The sequence below is a fragment of the Neoarius graeffei genome, chromosome 3 (assembly GCF_027579695.1).
Source record: "Neoarius graeffei isolate fNeoGra1 chromosome 3, fNeoGra1.pri, whole genome shotgun sequence".
NCBI classification, from domain to species: Eukaryota; Metazoa; Chordata; class Actinopteri; order Siluriformes; family Ariidae; genus Neoarius; species Neoarius graeffei.
Genome location: NC_083571.1, coordinates 35,091,828 through 35,108,405, shown reverse-complemented (window position 1 = coordinate 35,108,405; position 16,578 = coordinate 35,091,828). Strand labels below are relative to the sequence as shown.

The 16,578-nt window shown below is 40.0% G+C and overlaps 1 protein-coding gene across 1 annotated transcript in view; it reads right to left on the bottom strand.

The window, feature by feature from the left end:
* Positions 1 to 348: 348 nt before the first annotated feature.
* The window catches only part of frg1 (FSHD region gene 1), a 31,910-nt gene continuing 15,680 nt past the window's right edge, over positions 349 to 16,578 (bottom strand). The window contains exons 4-9 of the mRNA XM_060915878.1: positions 16,419 to 16,476; positions 2,796 to 2,910; positions 2,527 to 2,631; positions 1,910 to 2,001; positions 849 to 959; positions 349 to 514 (exon numbers count right to left, since the gene is read on the bottom strand). Coding sequence (XP_060771861.1) covers positions 478 to 514; positions 849 to 959; positions 1,910 to 2,001; positions 2,527 to 2,631; positions 2,796 to 2,910; positions 16,419 to 16,476 — 518 coding nt within the window. The 3' untranslated portion in view covers positions 349 to 477. The remainder of the gene's footprint in view (positions 515 to 848; positions 960 to 1,909; positions 2,002 to 2,526; positions 2,632 to 2,795; positions 2,911 to 16,418; positions 16,477 to 16,578) is intronic.

Genomic DNA, 16,578 nt, shown 5'->3' with positions numbered 1-16,578 from the left:
TATAAGTTTAATTTATTATTATTATTATTATTATTATTAATTTAAAAAAGCATGGTTTAATGAAATGGTTCAATTAATGTATTTATTCACTAATTTATAGTTATTACTTAATTGTTTACTATTTAGTTAGTAACTTAATGACTATGTATTTGCATGCGTACATTTTCTTATTACTTACATCATTCTTTACTTACACATTAATTACCAACATATTTACTCCGTTACTTATTACTTCCTTCCTTCATTTCTTACTTTTTTCTTCCTCACACATTACATTCCTAAAGTAAGGCCCTGTATAAATCAAACAAAAAACCAAACAGCTGGAAATGCTGAATCTGGTCAGTTAAAATGTTTAATATACAACACAATAACATCACACTGGCCAAATTTACAGAAAAAAAAAAATAATGCAAAACATTATAAAACTAAACTTAATTAAAAAAAAAAAAAAAAAACGATGGGAAGGTTCTTCCTGCGTCACTTGCAGTATCGATCAGCTTTCATCTTGGATCTCCTGTGAGGAAGAAAGACACGAGCTGTAATTCAGGAGAAAGTACTCCATGGAAAGATCAAGCAACATCAACATCTGATAAATCTATACTGTATGCATATAATATAGCTCACAACATTGTTAAAATCTCACAGGAAGCTTTTTATTAAGCCTCACGAGTTCTGAAAGAGACCAAGTTTTTGTTTTCTGAGAAAGCCATCCCAGAATTCTGCGACAGTTCTGGTATTTCCACGGAAACATGCTGAGGAAATACGTTTGCTGAAGTAAATTGCTAAAAAACCTCCCATCCTGATGTGTTATGATGAATAAAATTTAAACCGTATGAAGTGTCTGTGACCTGTCGAGTAAAGCCTCGTGGAATTTGCCCTCAGTCCTGGCTTTCTTCAACATGCCGCTGTCGTCCTCGTTCACCCTCAACTTCCTGTCCTGGAAGCTCTGAAACTTCTTCCTGTCGTCCATCAACACAACACCATCAGGTCAACAACTACATTTATAAATGTATGAGTTACAGTCACACCTCAGCAGAACTTGCTGCACGTTGTATATAAGGAGTTTTAGATCATTCATTTGTTTATTTCATTTCATCAACTGTTCACAGACTGGGGGTTTGATGACTTTTTTTTTTTCCCTGTTTACAGACTGAAGCCTCTAAAAAACGCTGGTATCAGTTTGTCTGTGTTGAATATTTAAAAAAAAAAAAGGCCAAAAACCCCCCCCAAAAAACAACAATACAAACGAGTGCAAAAGTTTGTGCGCCCCAACCCTTTGGCTAAATGGACATCATAAACAGACGCTGCAAATCACCAACAAATCCAAAAATTTACTTAAAACATGATGAGATTTCAGATTCAAAATATAAACACAATCTCATCTCATCATCTCTACCTGCTTAATCCTGTCCTACAGGGTCGCAGGCAAGCTGGAGCCTATCCCAGCTGCCTACGGGTGAAAGGCGGGGTACACCCTGGACAAGTCGCCAGGTCATCACAGGGCTGACACATAGACACAGACAACCATTCACACTCACATTCACACCTACGGTCAATTTAGTCTCACCAGTTAACCTAACCTGCATGTCTTTGGACTGTGGGGGAAACCGGAGCACCCGGAGGAAACCCACGCGGACACGGGGAGAACATGCAAACTCCGCACAGAAAGGCCCTCGCCGGCCACGGGGCTCGAACCTGGACCGTCTTGCTGTGAGGTGACAGCGCTAACCACTACACCACCGTGCCGCCATAAACACAATATAATAAATAAATATATATTTTTTACGATTAATATTTTAGTAAGCCAGTTATCGTTTTGGACCTTTGGCTAAAGGGTGCACAAACTTTCACACTCCCTCCCTTTGCTCAGGATACACAAAGCTACCATTCTGATTCTTATTACACTCACACGTAGTTGATCTCGCAGCTCTTGACGTTTCCTCGGTCCTCGTCCGCGATGTCGTCGTTCCTCTTCACCTCCCTCTCGGCACACGAGCGGATCTGGACGACACCAACACATTCGGAACATTTCACTCTCGCAGCTCACAACTTGCTTTTCAATTTTCATTTTCTACATACGCTAATCAGCCACATTTCACCTGAGATTTTCTCCACTGTACAAGAATTCGTTACGACACACAACGATGTAAAGCGCAAGATCTGAATGTTTACCTCGAACGCTTCTTCGCCTCATATGCAATGTGTATTGAGAAAATAAGAAGAAAAAAAAAGTTTGGAACGGGATCGTTGTATCTATCTGGGGTGACTGTGTAGCTAGTAGTTAGCTTGTTTCACTCATCTAATCTGAGAGCAATGATGATGATACAAAAATCAAATCAATCATTTTCAACATAGTTTTGAGTTTAACTACGTAGCTATTAGTAGCTACTACAGTTTCTATAATTTCTTATCGGACCCTAAAATTATCTAAACAGGCCACGTTCACAAAGACACAAATGACTTGTCCCTTGTTAGCATGAACACAGGGCGAGTCGCTTTAAGACTGTGAATGAATTACGAAAGAACCTTGATCATCTCTTCATCGCCAGCTGCTTTGTTTTTCGCCACGATGTCTCCACTCTCGCTGTACGAAATAAAACAGCTGTTTGCTGCCAGCAGAGCCATTTTACCCTGCAGGGGAAAGAAAAAAAATAATATAAATCACACGTGACAAAAAGTTACGGATTATTTCATTAAAATAAGTCTGATTTCTCAGAACCGCCTTCTATCTAACAAAGCTGTTAAAGAGCTGAAGTCTGATTGGCTGCGGTCAAACAACTGACAGCTACACTCACGTCCTGGAACACCGGTTCCCACTGCTCTCTCGATCCGATAGCATCTGAGCGTCCAATCACGACGCCGTCCGAGTTTATCCCCAAATATTTACCATAACCGGACTTCAGAGCTATTCTGCACAACGGACAGAGAAAATATAAAAATACATCATTTTGTTTTTAAAAATAAAACACACACGTTATTTACCAGCTGGGAGGTCCGTATGGTGAAATACCGTGACTGAGGTCTTGAAAGTACCGAGTGAGGCCCTCTGGGTCGAGGTCAGTATTCAAGGCCGAGGTCACGGTATTTCACCATACGGACCGACCTTAAGCTGGCAAATAATATATTTATTTTTTTCTTTACCAAATTCTAACAGAAAACGAGAGCGCCCGAAAGGGAAAACCGAGCCGCCATTTTGAATCCTCATTCACGGCTGTAATGCAAATTGCTTCTTCCTCAGTATACAAGTGCACTTCCATGGCAGGGAAAAAATAAAAATAAAAAATACATTTTGATGCCTATGTAGTCCCCTATTTAAACAAAATCGAGTCATTCAGGATTCAGCCATGCTTTTGCTTGGCGTTAGCAAGTTAGGGGTTTTTAGCTTTCTCCTGAAATGTTTACTTTTATTTCTTCTTCTTCTTCAGGGTAGTAAAACTCGCTTTCGCTGTGAACACTGTCATTATCACTATCCAATGCTGTAAAATTAATGCTATTCTCCTGAGAAATGCTGGCAAAAATTTATAAGATTTTTGATAATCTTATAAATAAATCTTATAAAAAAAAAAAAAGATAAATGTTGACAAAAAAATGCTATGTTTGTTGTTGTTGTGAACGAGTGATTCGCCAGAGGTCCGTAACTGGCGTCTGTAACTGGGGTCTGTATCGTAGGATATGGACCCGCTCGCAAGCCCATCAGAGCGCAGGATTTGATGGAAACCAGACCGCGAAAAAAATAAAAATAAAGAAAACCAAACAAAAGTATGAATGCAAAAAACTAACTGGGGATAAAATAAATAAATAAATAAATAAATAAATAACCCCTCCCCCCAAAAAAATAAACCACAATAAAAACTTGTTTATTAAAGAATTAATGAATAAATTATCAGCTCCTGACTCGCTGAGCGCTAAACTATAAAACCATCAGACACAGAAATGCATCTGATATCAAAGAATACAATAAATTAAAACAAACCTTATTTAAAAAAAAAAATTAATAATAGTTGCCAATTTTTATATTTACATAAAATAATTACTTTTTTTACAAAGTAAAAGGATGAATTAATTAATATAAAACTGCCACATTAAAGGGATAGTTCGGGATTTTTGACATGAATCTATATGGTATCCCCGTCAGCAGTGTCGTGCATCCACACTGACTTACCCCCGACAGTGTTCTGTGAGCCTAGATATTGTACAGTGTTGGTCAGTGCACAAGTAGTTCCGGCAGGTTTCCTGGGGTCTGCAAAGTAACACGTTTTTCTTCTCAAAACAGCTTGTGTTCGAATGAGTGATTTATTAGCATAACAAAACCCTTGTAGTCCAAAAAGTCACACCTTGTAATTGCTTGGGGCTACTTTCTCTCAATAGCGATCAGTGCGCGCTGTCACTGTTAACAGTTGTGTGCGAGCTAGCCAACAACTTTCATTAGCTGTTCGACAGTGTTTAGCAGCAGCAAATTGCTTTCCTCCTCAATATACAAGTGCGCTTCCATGGCAGGGAAAAAGAAACTACCACTGCTGCCTATGTAGTGCCCTATTTATACAAATAGGAGTCATTCAGGATTCAGCCATGACACGGAGCAAAAACATGGCTGAATCCTGAATGACTCCTATTTGTATAAATAGGGCACTACATAGGCAGCAGTGGTAGTTTCTTTTTCCCTGCCATGGAAGCGCACTTGTATATTGAGGAGGAAAGCAATTTGCTGCTGCTAAACACTGTCGAACAGCTAATGAAAGTTGTTGGCTAGCTCGCACACAACTGTTAACAGTGACAGCGCGCACTGATCGCTATTGAGAGAAAGTAGCCCCAAGCAATTACAAGGTGTGACTTTTTGGACTACAAGGGTTTTGTTATGCTAATAAATCACTCATTCGAACACAAGCTGTTTTGAGAAGAAAAACGTGTTACTTTGCAGACCCCAGGAAACCTGCCGGAACTACTTGTGCACTGACCAACACTGTACAATATCTAGGCTCACAGAACACTGTCGGGGGTAAGTCAGTGTGGATGCACGACACTGCTGACGGGGATACCATATAGATTCATGTCAAAAATCCCGAACTATCCCTTTAAAAAGAGATATTCAGTTATTTTGATAATTTTTTAAATAAAATAACCTGGTTAATAAAGTTTAAATAAATTTGAGAATAATAAAGTTCGGGTTTTTTTCCTACACTCTCAGAAATAAAGGTACACAGTGGTACAAATATGACACATTAAGGTGCACAAATGTACCTTTCAGTTTGATGTACCTTAAATGGTACAAAACTGGACCTTTGTGGTACGACACTGTACCTTTAAGGTACAAAATTGGAGAAGGTACGTGTTTGTACCTTAGGGCATGGTACTTTGAGCTGCTAGGGGGAGGAGTCCAAAAAGCAATTAACGGTCCTGCTCTAGATGCTAGCGCAAGACAAAATTCTACTACTCGCGTGGTCGCCTGAAGGATGGCGACTTTGTCCGCCCTCTCCACCGAAGAGCTTTTGGACTTCTGAGTAAAAGCGGGCCTGGAAATAACAGACGACGGCAGAAGGAAATTTACAGGTGAGTTACCATACTGTTGTTCTGATTGTGGCTAGTTCTACTGAATTAGGTGGTTCCTTGAAAACCTTTCAGAAGCCTTTCCGTTCAGAAGCCCCCGTCAAAGAAGTTAATCTACATGGGTTTAATTTAAGTAAAAAGGCAGCGATAAAATGGCTTGTTTTTCCAAAGGGTAGCTGTTAAGCTGGTAAGTTTTTTTTTGTGTGTGTGGTTGGTCGGGCTAGCTAACCTGATAGCGGTCCTGTCCTTTTGCCAGCTAATGTTAACTAGTCATACTTGAAGGAACGCTAACATGTAAAGGGCATTGAAATACAGTGATTAATAACTCTGTAGTTATCCACATAATGGTATATAATTTTCATATCGTCTGCTTGGAGAAAGCTAAATGTTAAGAGGTTGTGACCTTAATGGCATGGATTAATAGGATGCAGGCATTTTTTTCAGTTAGCTAGCTATGCCATGCTGTTCGTGATGAGGGCAGGTGTACCTGAAGAGGCTTCCACACAGTTAGGCTATGTGACGGGTTAACTCTGAACAGACAAGAAGTTCAACATCTTAGCATTGAGTTGAGGCAGAGAAAGACGTATAGATTTATTTCTAAGTGGAGGCTTGTGTACAGCCGGATTGGTATGTGGTGAAGACGGTGTGATATTTGTGCTGCCTATAGATCTGAGTGCACTGGCGCTGCCGCCATCTCGTGTATGTAGAACTAGATTAGCAGCTAGCAGGATGACTCGGCAACCCATTTCGCGCCCTTTCCTCAGCCGAAGCCCTTAGAGGGGGGAGGGGGTGCGCGCCTCGTGGCTCACCTGAACATTAGTCTGCTTCAGTGTTGGTTTCTGAACAAGGGATGTGTTTCAGATGCCTCTTCTGTATTTTCTGAATGTTAAGTGAATGGTTCTGCCTGTTGGATTGATATTATGCATGCCTGCATGATTCCAGGCTTGCTTTGAGTTTAGAACTGGCCTAGCAGCTACCTGAGGCAAGGATTAGTTTTAAAACGTGTTGCATTTCATCAACTGAAATGCAGCCTGTATTTTTGTGGCGCCTCTGTTACTGGAAATGCAATATCAGATATCAATTCAGATAGCAATATCAATTCGTGCCACATTGGCCACTGATGGTGTAGAAGGGCCAGCGCGGAGAATTCCTAAGTGACGTGGAGTCTTGCCACCCAGCCCAGGGCAGAGCTCTGACACTCCCCTGGAGTCTCTTTGATAGCGAGTCCCAAAAGCCTGCGATTCCGAAGTTTATACCAACACTAAAAAAAAAATCTGTCATTTTAACAGGAAAACCCTGGCAGCTGGGGTGACCAGAAAATCCCTGTAAAAAATACAGCACCCCAGTGTACACTTTACTGGTTTACAAAATTTAACAGTGATTTGAACAACAAATATATGTTTCGGGGTTTACAGTGCTGTTCTGTATGCATTTCACATAGTTTTACTGTAAATTTCACAGTCACTTTTTACAGTGAAGCGAGCAAGAGCGTGCACGCAAAACAAACGTCGACATGGCATTGTACTTCTAATTGCGCATCTTGAGACTGCACGCATGCGATTGAGTGAACCAGAAAGGAGGGAGGAATTGTGCCTGCTTGTCTGTTCGTATAGCGCGTCTTATCGGAAGTGCACTGAATTAAACTTACTTATTGTATGTCACTATATGGTCATTGTTCTGTGTCTAGGGTGCATCTGATGGATGACTTGCATAAAAAAAATGTACATTGAGAATTATTAAATGCAATATTGAGTATTTTAAAGCTAAACTATGGTCTTTTTCCGCTTCAGAATATGAAGTAGATGGTGAGACGGTGCATGGGCTGACTGACTACATGATTTCTCAGTTATTTGGTTCATTCAAGAAACAAGTGAAATTCATTAATGCCATCCAGCAGCTAAAGGACACTTGCATCAACGTTCCAGCTCCAGTTACACCGTCTGAGTCAAGGTGGGTTTTGAACTTTATCTATATTCTTAGGTTTTTAACAACATTTTTTTGCAGGCGTTTTAATTAGTTAATTTGGTCCTCTATTGTAGGGTACATTTCTGTATGACTTGAGGCAGGCAAATGTAAATTTCTCTTTTCTTTGAGTCATTCTCAGGGACAGGTGCAGACTTCAATCGAATGGCTTTGTTGTGTTATTTATTTATTTATTTATTGTTCCTTGAATCTTTTCCTACAGCTCTGCTCAAAGTCCACAGGTGTCTACTGGTCCATGCTTCCCAAGTGTTTTTGTTCTGCCTAAGTTTCCAAAGAACATTCAGACTAGATTGGATAATAAAGAACCATGCAAAACCGGACTATTCCGAAGCAAAATCATTGGGGTGCTTCAAGAATCCATGGCACAGTATACAATGTAGGTATTTTAAGTTCATGGTAAAGATGGCTCCAAATTTAAATTTTAATATTCTATTGTAAGATTTTCGTTGTGCTATGTGCAAACTTTGACAAACTGTTGTCAATACAAGGTTGTCTTAAAGTCAATATATTGATTTGTGTTATTTTGAAGTGTAATGCATGCAAGAAAAATCAACTGCACATGTAGAAATTATGCAAAATAATTCAGTACTAGGGGTGGCACGGTGGTGTAGTGGTTAGCGCTGTCGCCTCACAGCAAGAAGGTCCTGGGTTCGAGCCCCGGGGCCGGCGAGGGCCTCTCTGTGTGGAGTTTGCATGTTCTCCCCGTGTCCGCGTGGGTTTCCTCCGGGTGCTCCGGTTTCCCCCACAGTCCAAAGACATGCAGGTTAGGTTAACTGGTGACTCTAAATTGACCGTAGGTGTGAATGTGAGTGTGAATGGTTGTCTGTGTCTGTGTCTGCCCTGTGATGACCTGGCGACTTGTCTAGGGTGTACCCCGCCTTTCGCCCGTAGTCAGCTGGGATAGGCTCCAGCTTGCCTGCGACCCTGTAGAAGGATAAAGCGGCTAGAGATAATGAGATGAGATGAATTCACTACTAAGAAAAGTATATGTGTAGTATTAAAGTTCTATTGCAGAATTGGCTATGTGCATGTAGCAAACAAGTTTTGAAGTCACTTGTTTGTTTTATTCTCCCTCCAACTGGTAGGTATCCCTCAAATGACGAGTATGTCAGAGTTTCAAAGGCGCTGGTGACTAAATATCCTTTTTTAAAGGATCTTGAGGGGAATGGCTATGTAAGTATTTACAATTTTATATATGTGCTGACATTTTTTCATCAAATAATCCAGTGCAAAAAGTAGCCTACGGTGATGTGGGTTTTGAATAGCATACTTTGCACGTGTCATGTAGAAAAGTTCAAAACGAAATATTTTAAATGGAAGATCTTCCATATGCTATGACTTGTCTTAATCAAATATTTCAGTGCTAAAGTAACTCATGGCAATGTATGTTTTGAATAGCACACATGGCACATGTCCTTAAAGCGCAAGTTCAAGATGGAGCGTGCACCCCTTGTCCAAACAGAAGAAGTAATGAATTTCAAAGCCAAATTCGGTCATCGCAAGGCGAGGTCAACCGAAGAAGCACCCCAGTCAAGTTGTGCAAAAAGGAACAAACCGGTAAGTCCATAAATCACACATCTCAAACAAGCCGGAGCTTGGGCTTTTTGACAGAAACTGAAGCAAAATCTGTCTGAAACACATTGTACAAAAGACTACCTGATCTTGGCGAATGTGTGAAGCCTAAAGGGGTGACCTACTGTGCGTGGAGCTGCATCTACTTCACTTTGGGTTATCAGGCTTTATAGTAAGAATATTGAATGAATTTGTATTGTTCCTGTAACGCCTTATTCACACCAGACACCAGTTTTCCGGCGGCACGGAAGCGTTTTTCACCGGCGGCAGTGAAAATACATGGGAACAGATTAGTCCTTTCACACCAACAAAGCGGTGCGCAGGCGGTAACTGAGCGGTGGACTGCTCAGTACCGCGCTGCAATTTTGAAATCCAACTCGAGCGGAATTTTGCCAGCGGTATGTGAGCGGTGCCCCATTGAAATGAATAGGAAAGCACAAATCGTAGGCAGTCTACGAATGTATATCGACCACAAAACTTCTCATTTCTTGTGTAGTAGGCAGTGCAAAGGCTCGCGGTTTGGTAGGCATGCTCAAATGAAGGAACACTAGCCTATTAAAATGACCTAAATACATTTTTGTCTATGACATTCCTCCCCCAAAGTATCAAGGCAGTGACTACTTGCTTTTAAATTGTCACTCTGCTTAGAGTTCACGTAACACCTCCCTCAATGTCGTTTACATTTAAATTTGAGCACAAAAGCGACTGATATTTCATTAATGTTAAGCTATACACGCTCTTTTAAACATGGGCTGTGGACAGGGCCGGCGGTGAACATACTGCGCCCGCAGGCTGACTGGTGTGAAAGGCCGAGCAGAACGCACCGCTCAAGAACCGGCGGAAAAACCGCCGGCTTACCGCTTCCGCGCTGTTGAGTTCTGGTGTGAATAAGGCGTAAGGAGATAGAAGCACCAGCCTTTGTATTTACATGCATATGCATTTATTTGAAGTGGGTTTGCCAATTAAATTGATTTTTGTTACTTTGAGAGCAAGATCCGGTGGTCAAAGGCCCAAAAGACTCAAGAAAAAGATACAGACGGAGACTGAGGCTCAGAATGTACAACCCCAATTCCAAAAAAGTTGGGACAAAGTACAAATTGTAAATAAAAACGGAATGCAATGATGTGGAAGTTTCAAAATTCCATATTTTATTCAGAATAGAACCTAGATGACATATCAAATGTTTAAACTGAGAAAATGTGTCATTTAAAGAGAAAAATTAGGTGATTTTAAATTTCATGACAACAACACATCTCAAAAAAGTTGGGACAAGGCCATGTTTACCACTGTGAGACATCCCCTTTTCTCTTTACAACAGTCTGTAAACGTCTGGGGACTGAGGAGACAAGTTGCTCAAGTTTAGGGATAGGAATGTTAACCCATTCTTGTCTAATGTAGGATTCTAGTTGCTCAACTGTCTTAGGTCTTTTTTGTCGTATCTTCGGTTTTATGATGCACCAAATGTTTTCTATGGGTGAAAGATCTGGACTGCAGGCTGGCCAGTTCAGTACCCGGACCCTTCTTCTACGCAGCCATGATGCTGTAATTGATGCAGTATGTGGTTTGGCATTGTCATGTTGGAAAATGCAAGGTCTTCCCTGAAAGAGACGGCGTCTGGATGGGAGCATATGTTGCTCTAGAACCTGGATATACCTTTCAGCATTGATGGTGTCTTTCCAGATGTGTAAGCTGCCCATGCCACACGCACTAATGCAACCCCATACCATCAGAGATGCAGGCTTCTGAACTGAGCGCTGATAACAACTTGGGTCGTCCTTCTCCTCTTTAGTCCGAATGACACGGTGTCCCTGATTTCCATAAAGAACTTCACATTTTGATTCATCTGACCACAGAACAGTTTTCCACTTTGCCACAGTCCATTTTAAATGAGCCTTGGCCCAGAGAAGACGTCTGCGCTTCTGGATCATGTTTAGATGCGGCTTCTTCTTTGAACTATAGAGTTTTAGCTGGCAACGGCGGATGGCACGGTGAATTGTGTTCACAGATAATGTTCTCTGGAAATATTCCTGAGCCCATTTTGTGATTTCCACTACAGAAGCATGCCTGTATGTGATGCAGTGCCGTCTAAGGGCCCGAAGATCACAGGCACCCAGTATGGTTTTCCAGCCTTGACCCTTACGCACAGATTCTTCCAGATTCTCTGAATCTTTTGATGATATTATGCACTGTAGATGATGATATGTTCAAACTCTTTGCAATTTTACACTGTCGAACTCCTTTCTGATATTGCTCCACTATTTGTCAGTGCAGAATTAGGGGGATTGGTGATCCTCTTCCCATCTTTACTTCTGAGAGCTGCTGCCACTCCAAGATGCTCTTTTTATACCCAGTCATGTTAATGACCTATTGCCAATTGACCTAATGAGTTGCAATTTGGTCCTCCAGCTGTTCCTTTTTTGTACCTTTAACTTTTCCAGCCTCTTATTGCCCCTGTCCCAACTTTTTTGAGATGTGTTGCTGTCATGAAATTTCAAATGAGCCAATATTTGGCATGAAATTTCAAAATGTCTCACTTTCGACATTTGATATGTTGTCTATGTTCTATTGTGAATACAATATCAGTTTTTGAGATTTGTAAATTATTGCATTCCGTTTTTATTTACAATTTGTACTTTGTCCCAACTTTTTTGGAATCGGGGTTGTACACAATATGGAGACAGACAGTACTGAAAAAAGTAGTCAAAGGCTCCAGGAAAAAAAAGATGCACACATTCTTGTGTGTAATACTGTCATTCTATTGCTTGTCTGTCATCATGACGACTCACTGTTTATTATGATGAAAAGTAATTTCAGTTGATGTGGAATGAGCCTTGGTAAGAGGTTATTTTGTTTTTGTGAAACTGACATCGCTGTAATTTGTTACGATGATGAAAGCAAGTTAAAAAAAAACTATTTTTGATTTTTTTTTAAATGTATTTGTATTTTTTTTATTTTTTAGAAAAGTCCTGTTTTTCCCTCATTAGCACTGTAGTGCTAACACCTTCATGTGTTTGTGTTGCAGGACTGAGTGTGAACTTCCTGTTGGTGAAGACTCTGTTTCCATTGATGCCCATGTTAAAGAATTGCACATGCAGTATGAACAGGCCCAACCTGATCGAGCCATTGTGGAGGACAAAATGAAGTGAACATTTCAGTGGAGGAGACGCAAGCTTCAGCAAGCAGTGTCTGCTGTAGAGGCCATCAATAAATATCCATTCCTGAAAACACCATCTGGGGTATGTCTGAATTGGTTTTGTTCTGTTTGTACAGTTATGTAAGCAACTGTTTGTATTTCTCTCAATAACCAAAGAATATTTAATGTCATTTTACATATTACATAGTATCTCAGATTATTGAAATGAATATTGATTAGTATGTTGTAGAAGTTAAATTTGCTTTACTTTGTTACCCTTTTATCTATTTTGGTTGTAGCTCTTCCAGGAAATGGGCCTGATCTACAAAATGCCCGATGTAAACCAACAGTTTAGAGAATCGTTCCGAAGTCTAGTGCCTGCGCTGCTCCAAGCAATCCATGGAAAGACCTCGCTGGAAAAGCTGTACTTGGAAGCAAGAGCTGAATTGTCTTCAGAGGAAGTAAATGGTATCTAATGCATTACATTAACTTCAAAACTTAGCTTAATTTTAGACCAATAACAATGCTAATATTTATGAGTCTTCACCTCTCACCCTATCCAATTATATCTGAAATTGGAGGTGGCTTGTGTTTGGGTTGTGTTTTTAACAAAATAGATGTATCCCATCTTGCTAGGGTCAGTGTCAGGACAAAGCACACAAATGATGGTGAAAGTAGACAGACGCACACTGAAACTATTCATTAACAGAGCCTATATACCGTATTGGCCCGAATATAAGATGAACACCCCCTTTAAAGACCTAGTTTTAGGGGGAAAAAAACCCTCGTCTTATATTCGTGTCGATACGGTAAATGACATTATTTAAAAGTCACACGGCTGAAGGTGTGAACTCTGGTGGGTTAAAACATTGCTCGTTTTTAATAAATCCTTTGATTGGAGTTTCTGTGTGGGTGTCTACTTTTTTTTTTGAGACATAAGTGCATGGAGATTGTTGAATTGGCATGGAATAATCCCATCTTCCCCTTTCTGTAGGCCGGTGGTGAACTAATTGTATTTGGAATTGTGCAACAGATTCTGAAGAATTAACAAAAGCTGTTAGTGATTGGGGAAAGAACTAATTTACCACTGCTAATATATTGTACTATCTTTTTTTTCTTTTGGAAGACGTAGACTTCCGAGCTGCCCTGGTCCTGTTACCAATACTCTTCAAAGAGAAACTGGACAATTACATTTCGCTGACTGATGTAGGTGAATGCTTCTACCACAGTGATTTCATTGACGCAAGGAATTTATTTGGTGAGCAGTATTGTAGCCTGCTATTTTGTGTGTGTGTGTGTGTGTGTGTGTGTGACTTTATAGTGTAGTGTAAATTAGCTGGTAATGTGATGTAAAACATTGTAATGTGTAGTGTACCATTTCTTTATGCATTCTCTATATTTTCATGGCTATTTACAGTACATTGTAGATTCTTGCGGAGGGCATCAAAACTGCCTGAACACATACAGAATTATGTACTTAAAGGTGCAGTGTAATATTTTCTGTAGTTTATTTACAGAATTCATGCTGCCTGTCCATTCGCAAATGTTACCCTTTTCACGAATACTTGCCACCACCATCACATTCTAAGTATTAAATATGAATGGGGAAAATGCACTTTTCACACATGATTTTAGATGCAAAACTTACTGTACTTTGGTCATACTAGTAAATATTAGTTTATTGATCAGTAAATATTCATGAAAAGATCAAATTTGGGAATAGGCAGCACAGCAATGACAAGCATAGTTACAATATCTACTCTGGCTACCATCCTACACAATTCACCTTTTAACACCTTTGATCTTCAGACTCTCACAAGTACCATCTTGAGTCTATAAAGGAAAACCCATGGGGCGCAAAGAAGTTGTCCGTTAGACTTTCTAGATTACTTTGATGTCACATGTTAACCACCTGACATCATGCACGATGTGCTAGAGGGTGTTATACTATTAGTATTACGTCTTGTCATTTGCCAGGCTCATCAAGCAAAACACGATACCATATACATGAGTTTACTGCACTGTGTAGGATTGTGGCCAGAGTAGGTATTGCAACTATGCTGCTCATTGAAACTGTGTGGCCTATGGCCAAATTTGATCTTTTCATGAATATTTACGAAGTAATAAACTAATACTTACTAGTATAACCAAATTACAGTAAGTTTTGCAGCTTAAAATGTCTATTTCTGGACATTTAAAATGACGGATATGGAGAAGATCCCGCTTTTCATGTACGAAAAGTGCAATTTTCCCAGTCATTATGAATACATTATGAATTTGATGGTGATGGTAAGTATTCATTAAAAAGGTGACATTTGTGAATGGACAGCATGAATTCTGGATTCATGAATTTAATGATGCCCTGAAACACTGCATGGCCACGTCATCAAGTAAAAATGATCATTTTAGTGAAAATGACTTAACTCTTCAAACTTCAGACGCTCACAAGTACCATCTTGAGTCTATAAAGGAAAACCCAAGTAACAGTGCACTGTATGGAGTGCAAAGAAGTTGTCCGTTTGACTCCCTAGATTACTTTGACGTCACAACTTGTTTACCACCTGACATCATGCACGATGTGCGAGAGGGTGTTATACCATTAGTATTACGTCTTGTCATTTGCCAGGCTCATCAAGCAAAACACGTTACCATACATGAGTTAAATGATGCACTGAAACATGTCAATAGGCCAAAATGATTGTTTGAACAGACCAGTAGCAGTTTCAGACAGGATGCTTGGTTATTCTGGTCTGTCAGCGTAGCGCATGTTGATGTGGCAATATTAGCCCACTCCAAATCTGACAGATTGCTAGTGCATCTCCTGTGCAGTCCTCCTCATGTCACCTGACAGCTGTTCGATGGGATTCAGGTCTGAACTCTGTCTGGGCCATTCCAAGACATCAATCTTATTCTGGTCAAGCCAGACTTTTCTTTATGTAGGCATGTGCTTAGTGTAATTGTCATTCTGAAAGATAAAGTTCCTCTTCGTCTTCTTTTGTGCCACTACCACTGCCACGGTGGACCTGTCCATAATTTCCTCCTCTGTGACTAAGGCCCCAGCTCCAGCTTAAGAAAAACATTCCCAAAGCATGATGCTGCCACCACCACTCTTCACTCAAGGCATGGTGTTATATGGGTGATGCAGTGTTGTTTTGGGAGATGTCTTATGCCTTTTTGCAAAATTGGAAGAGGAACTTGATCTTTCAGAACGACAACTACCCTAAGCACCCATCTAAATCAATAAAAGAATGGCTTCACCAGAATAGGATTGAGTGGGGTTTTGGAATGGCCCAGACAGAGTTCAGACCTAAATCCCATCAAACACCTGTCGGGTGATCTGAGGAGGACTGTGCACAGGAGATGCACTTGCAATCTGTCAGATTTGGAATGCTTTTGCAAAGAGGAGTGGACAATAGAAAAAAATAAGCTTGTTGAGACATGTGGGACCATCAGTTGTGATAGACAGCTGACATCATTGTTAGACAACAGCTAGAATTGATATTTTTTGTTAAGCACATAATTCTATATGTGTTCATACATAGTTTTGATGCCCTCCATGGGAATCTACAATGTATTGTAAATAGCCGTGAAAATAAAATGAATGCATTTATTTAGGTGTGATCAAACTTTGGGCCTGTACTGAAAGTGCTTCAACTTGTCTGAAGTTTTTTCATTAATATTTTTGTTTGATGCTGAAGCTTTTTACACACATGTAATTATTGTTTTTATTTTTTGGAAGAAAATAATTTGTTGTACAATTTCTATGAATATTAATGTGCAGTGTAAATGTCAAAGTTGTATTGTTTTTACATTTGAAAAAAAATAAACAATATTTTTTAATTAAAAAATGTGTTAAGTTTGTATGTGCTGGCTTTTAAACATATTTATGTACATTGCTATGGGCAGATCATGTACCTTAAAGGTACAAATTAACTTGTCTCTGTGGTGGTACCATTGTGGTACAGATTTGTACCATTGTTAAAGGTACAGCATTTGTACCATCCACTAAAGGTACAAACTTGATCTTGAAGGTACAGATGAGGCACTTAAAGGTACAAAGCATGAAGGTACAAATGTGTACCCCTTTTGAAAGGTACAGCTCTGTACCCTCTAAAGGTACTGCCACAGAGACAAGCGTTTGTACCTTTTAAGGTACGGATCTGTACCTTTTTTTCTGAGAGTGTACCTTGTGTCTGAGAGTTTGATAGCGGTGAACTGCTCCGGCGGATCAGGACCTTCATCATCTGCAGAAAAACAAACAAACGACGGATTATAAAACTGTTCTCTAATAAAGGTCCGTTTAGACAGGTGTTATAAACGGGTTATACGGCGTGATGCTGTTCTCA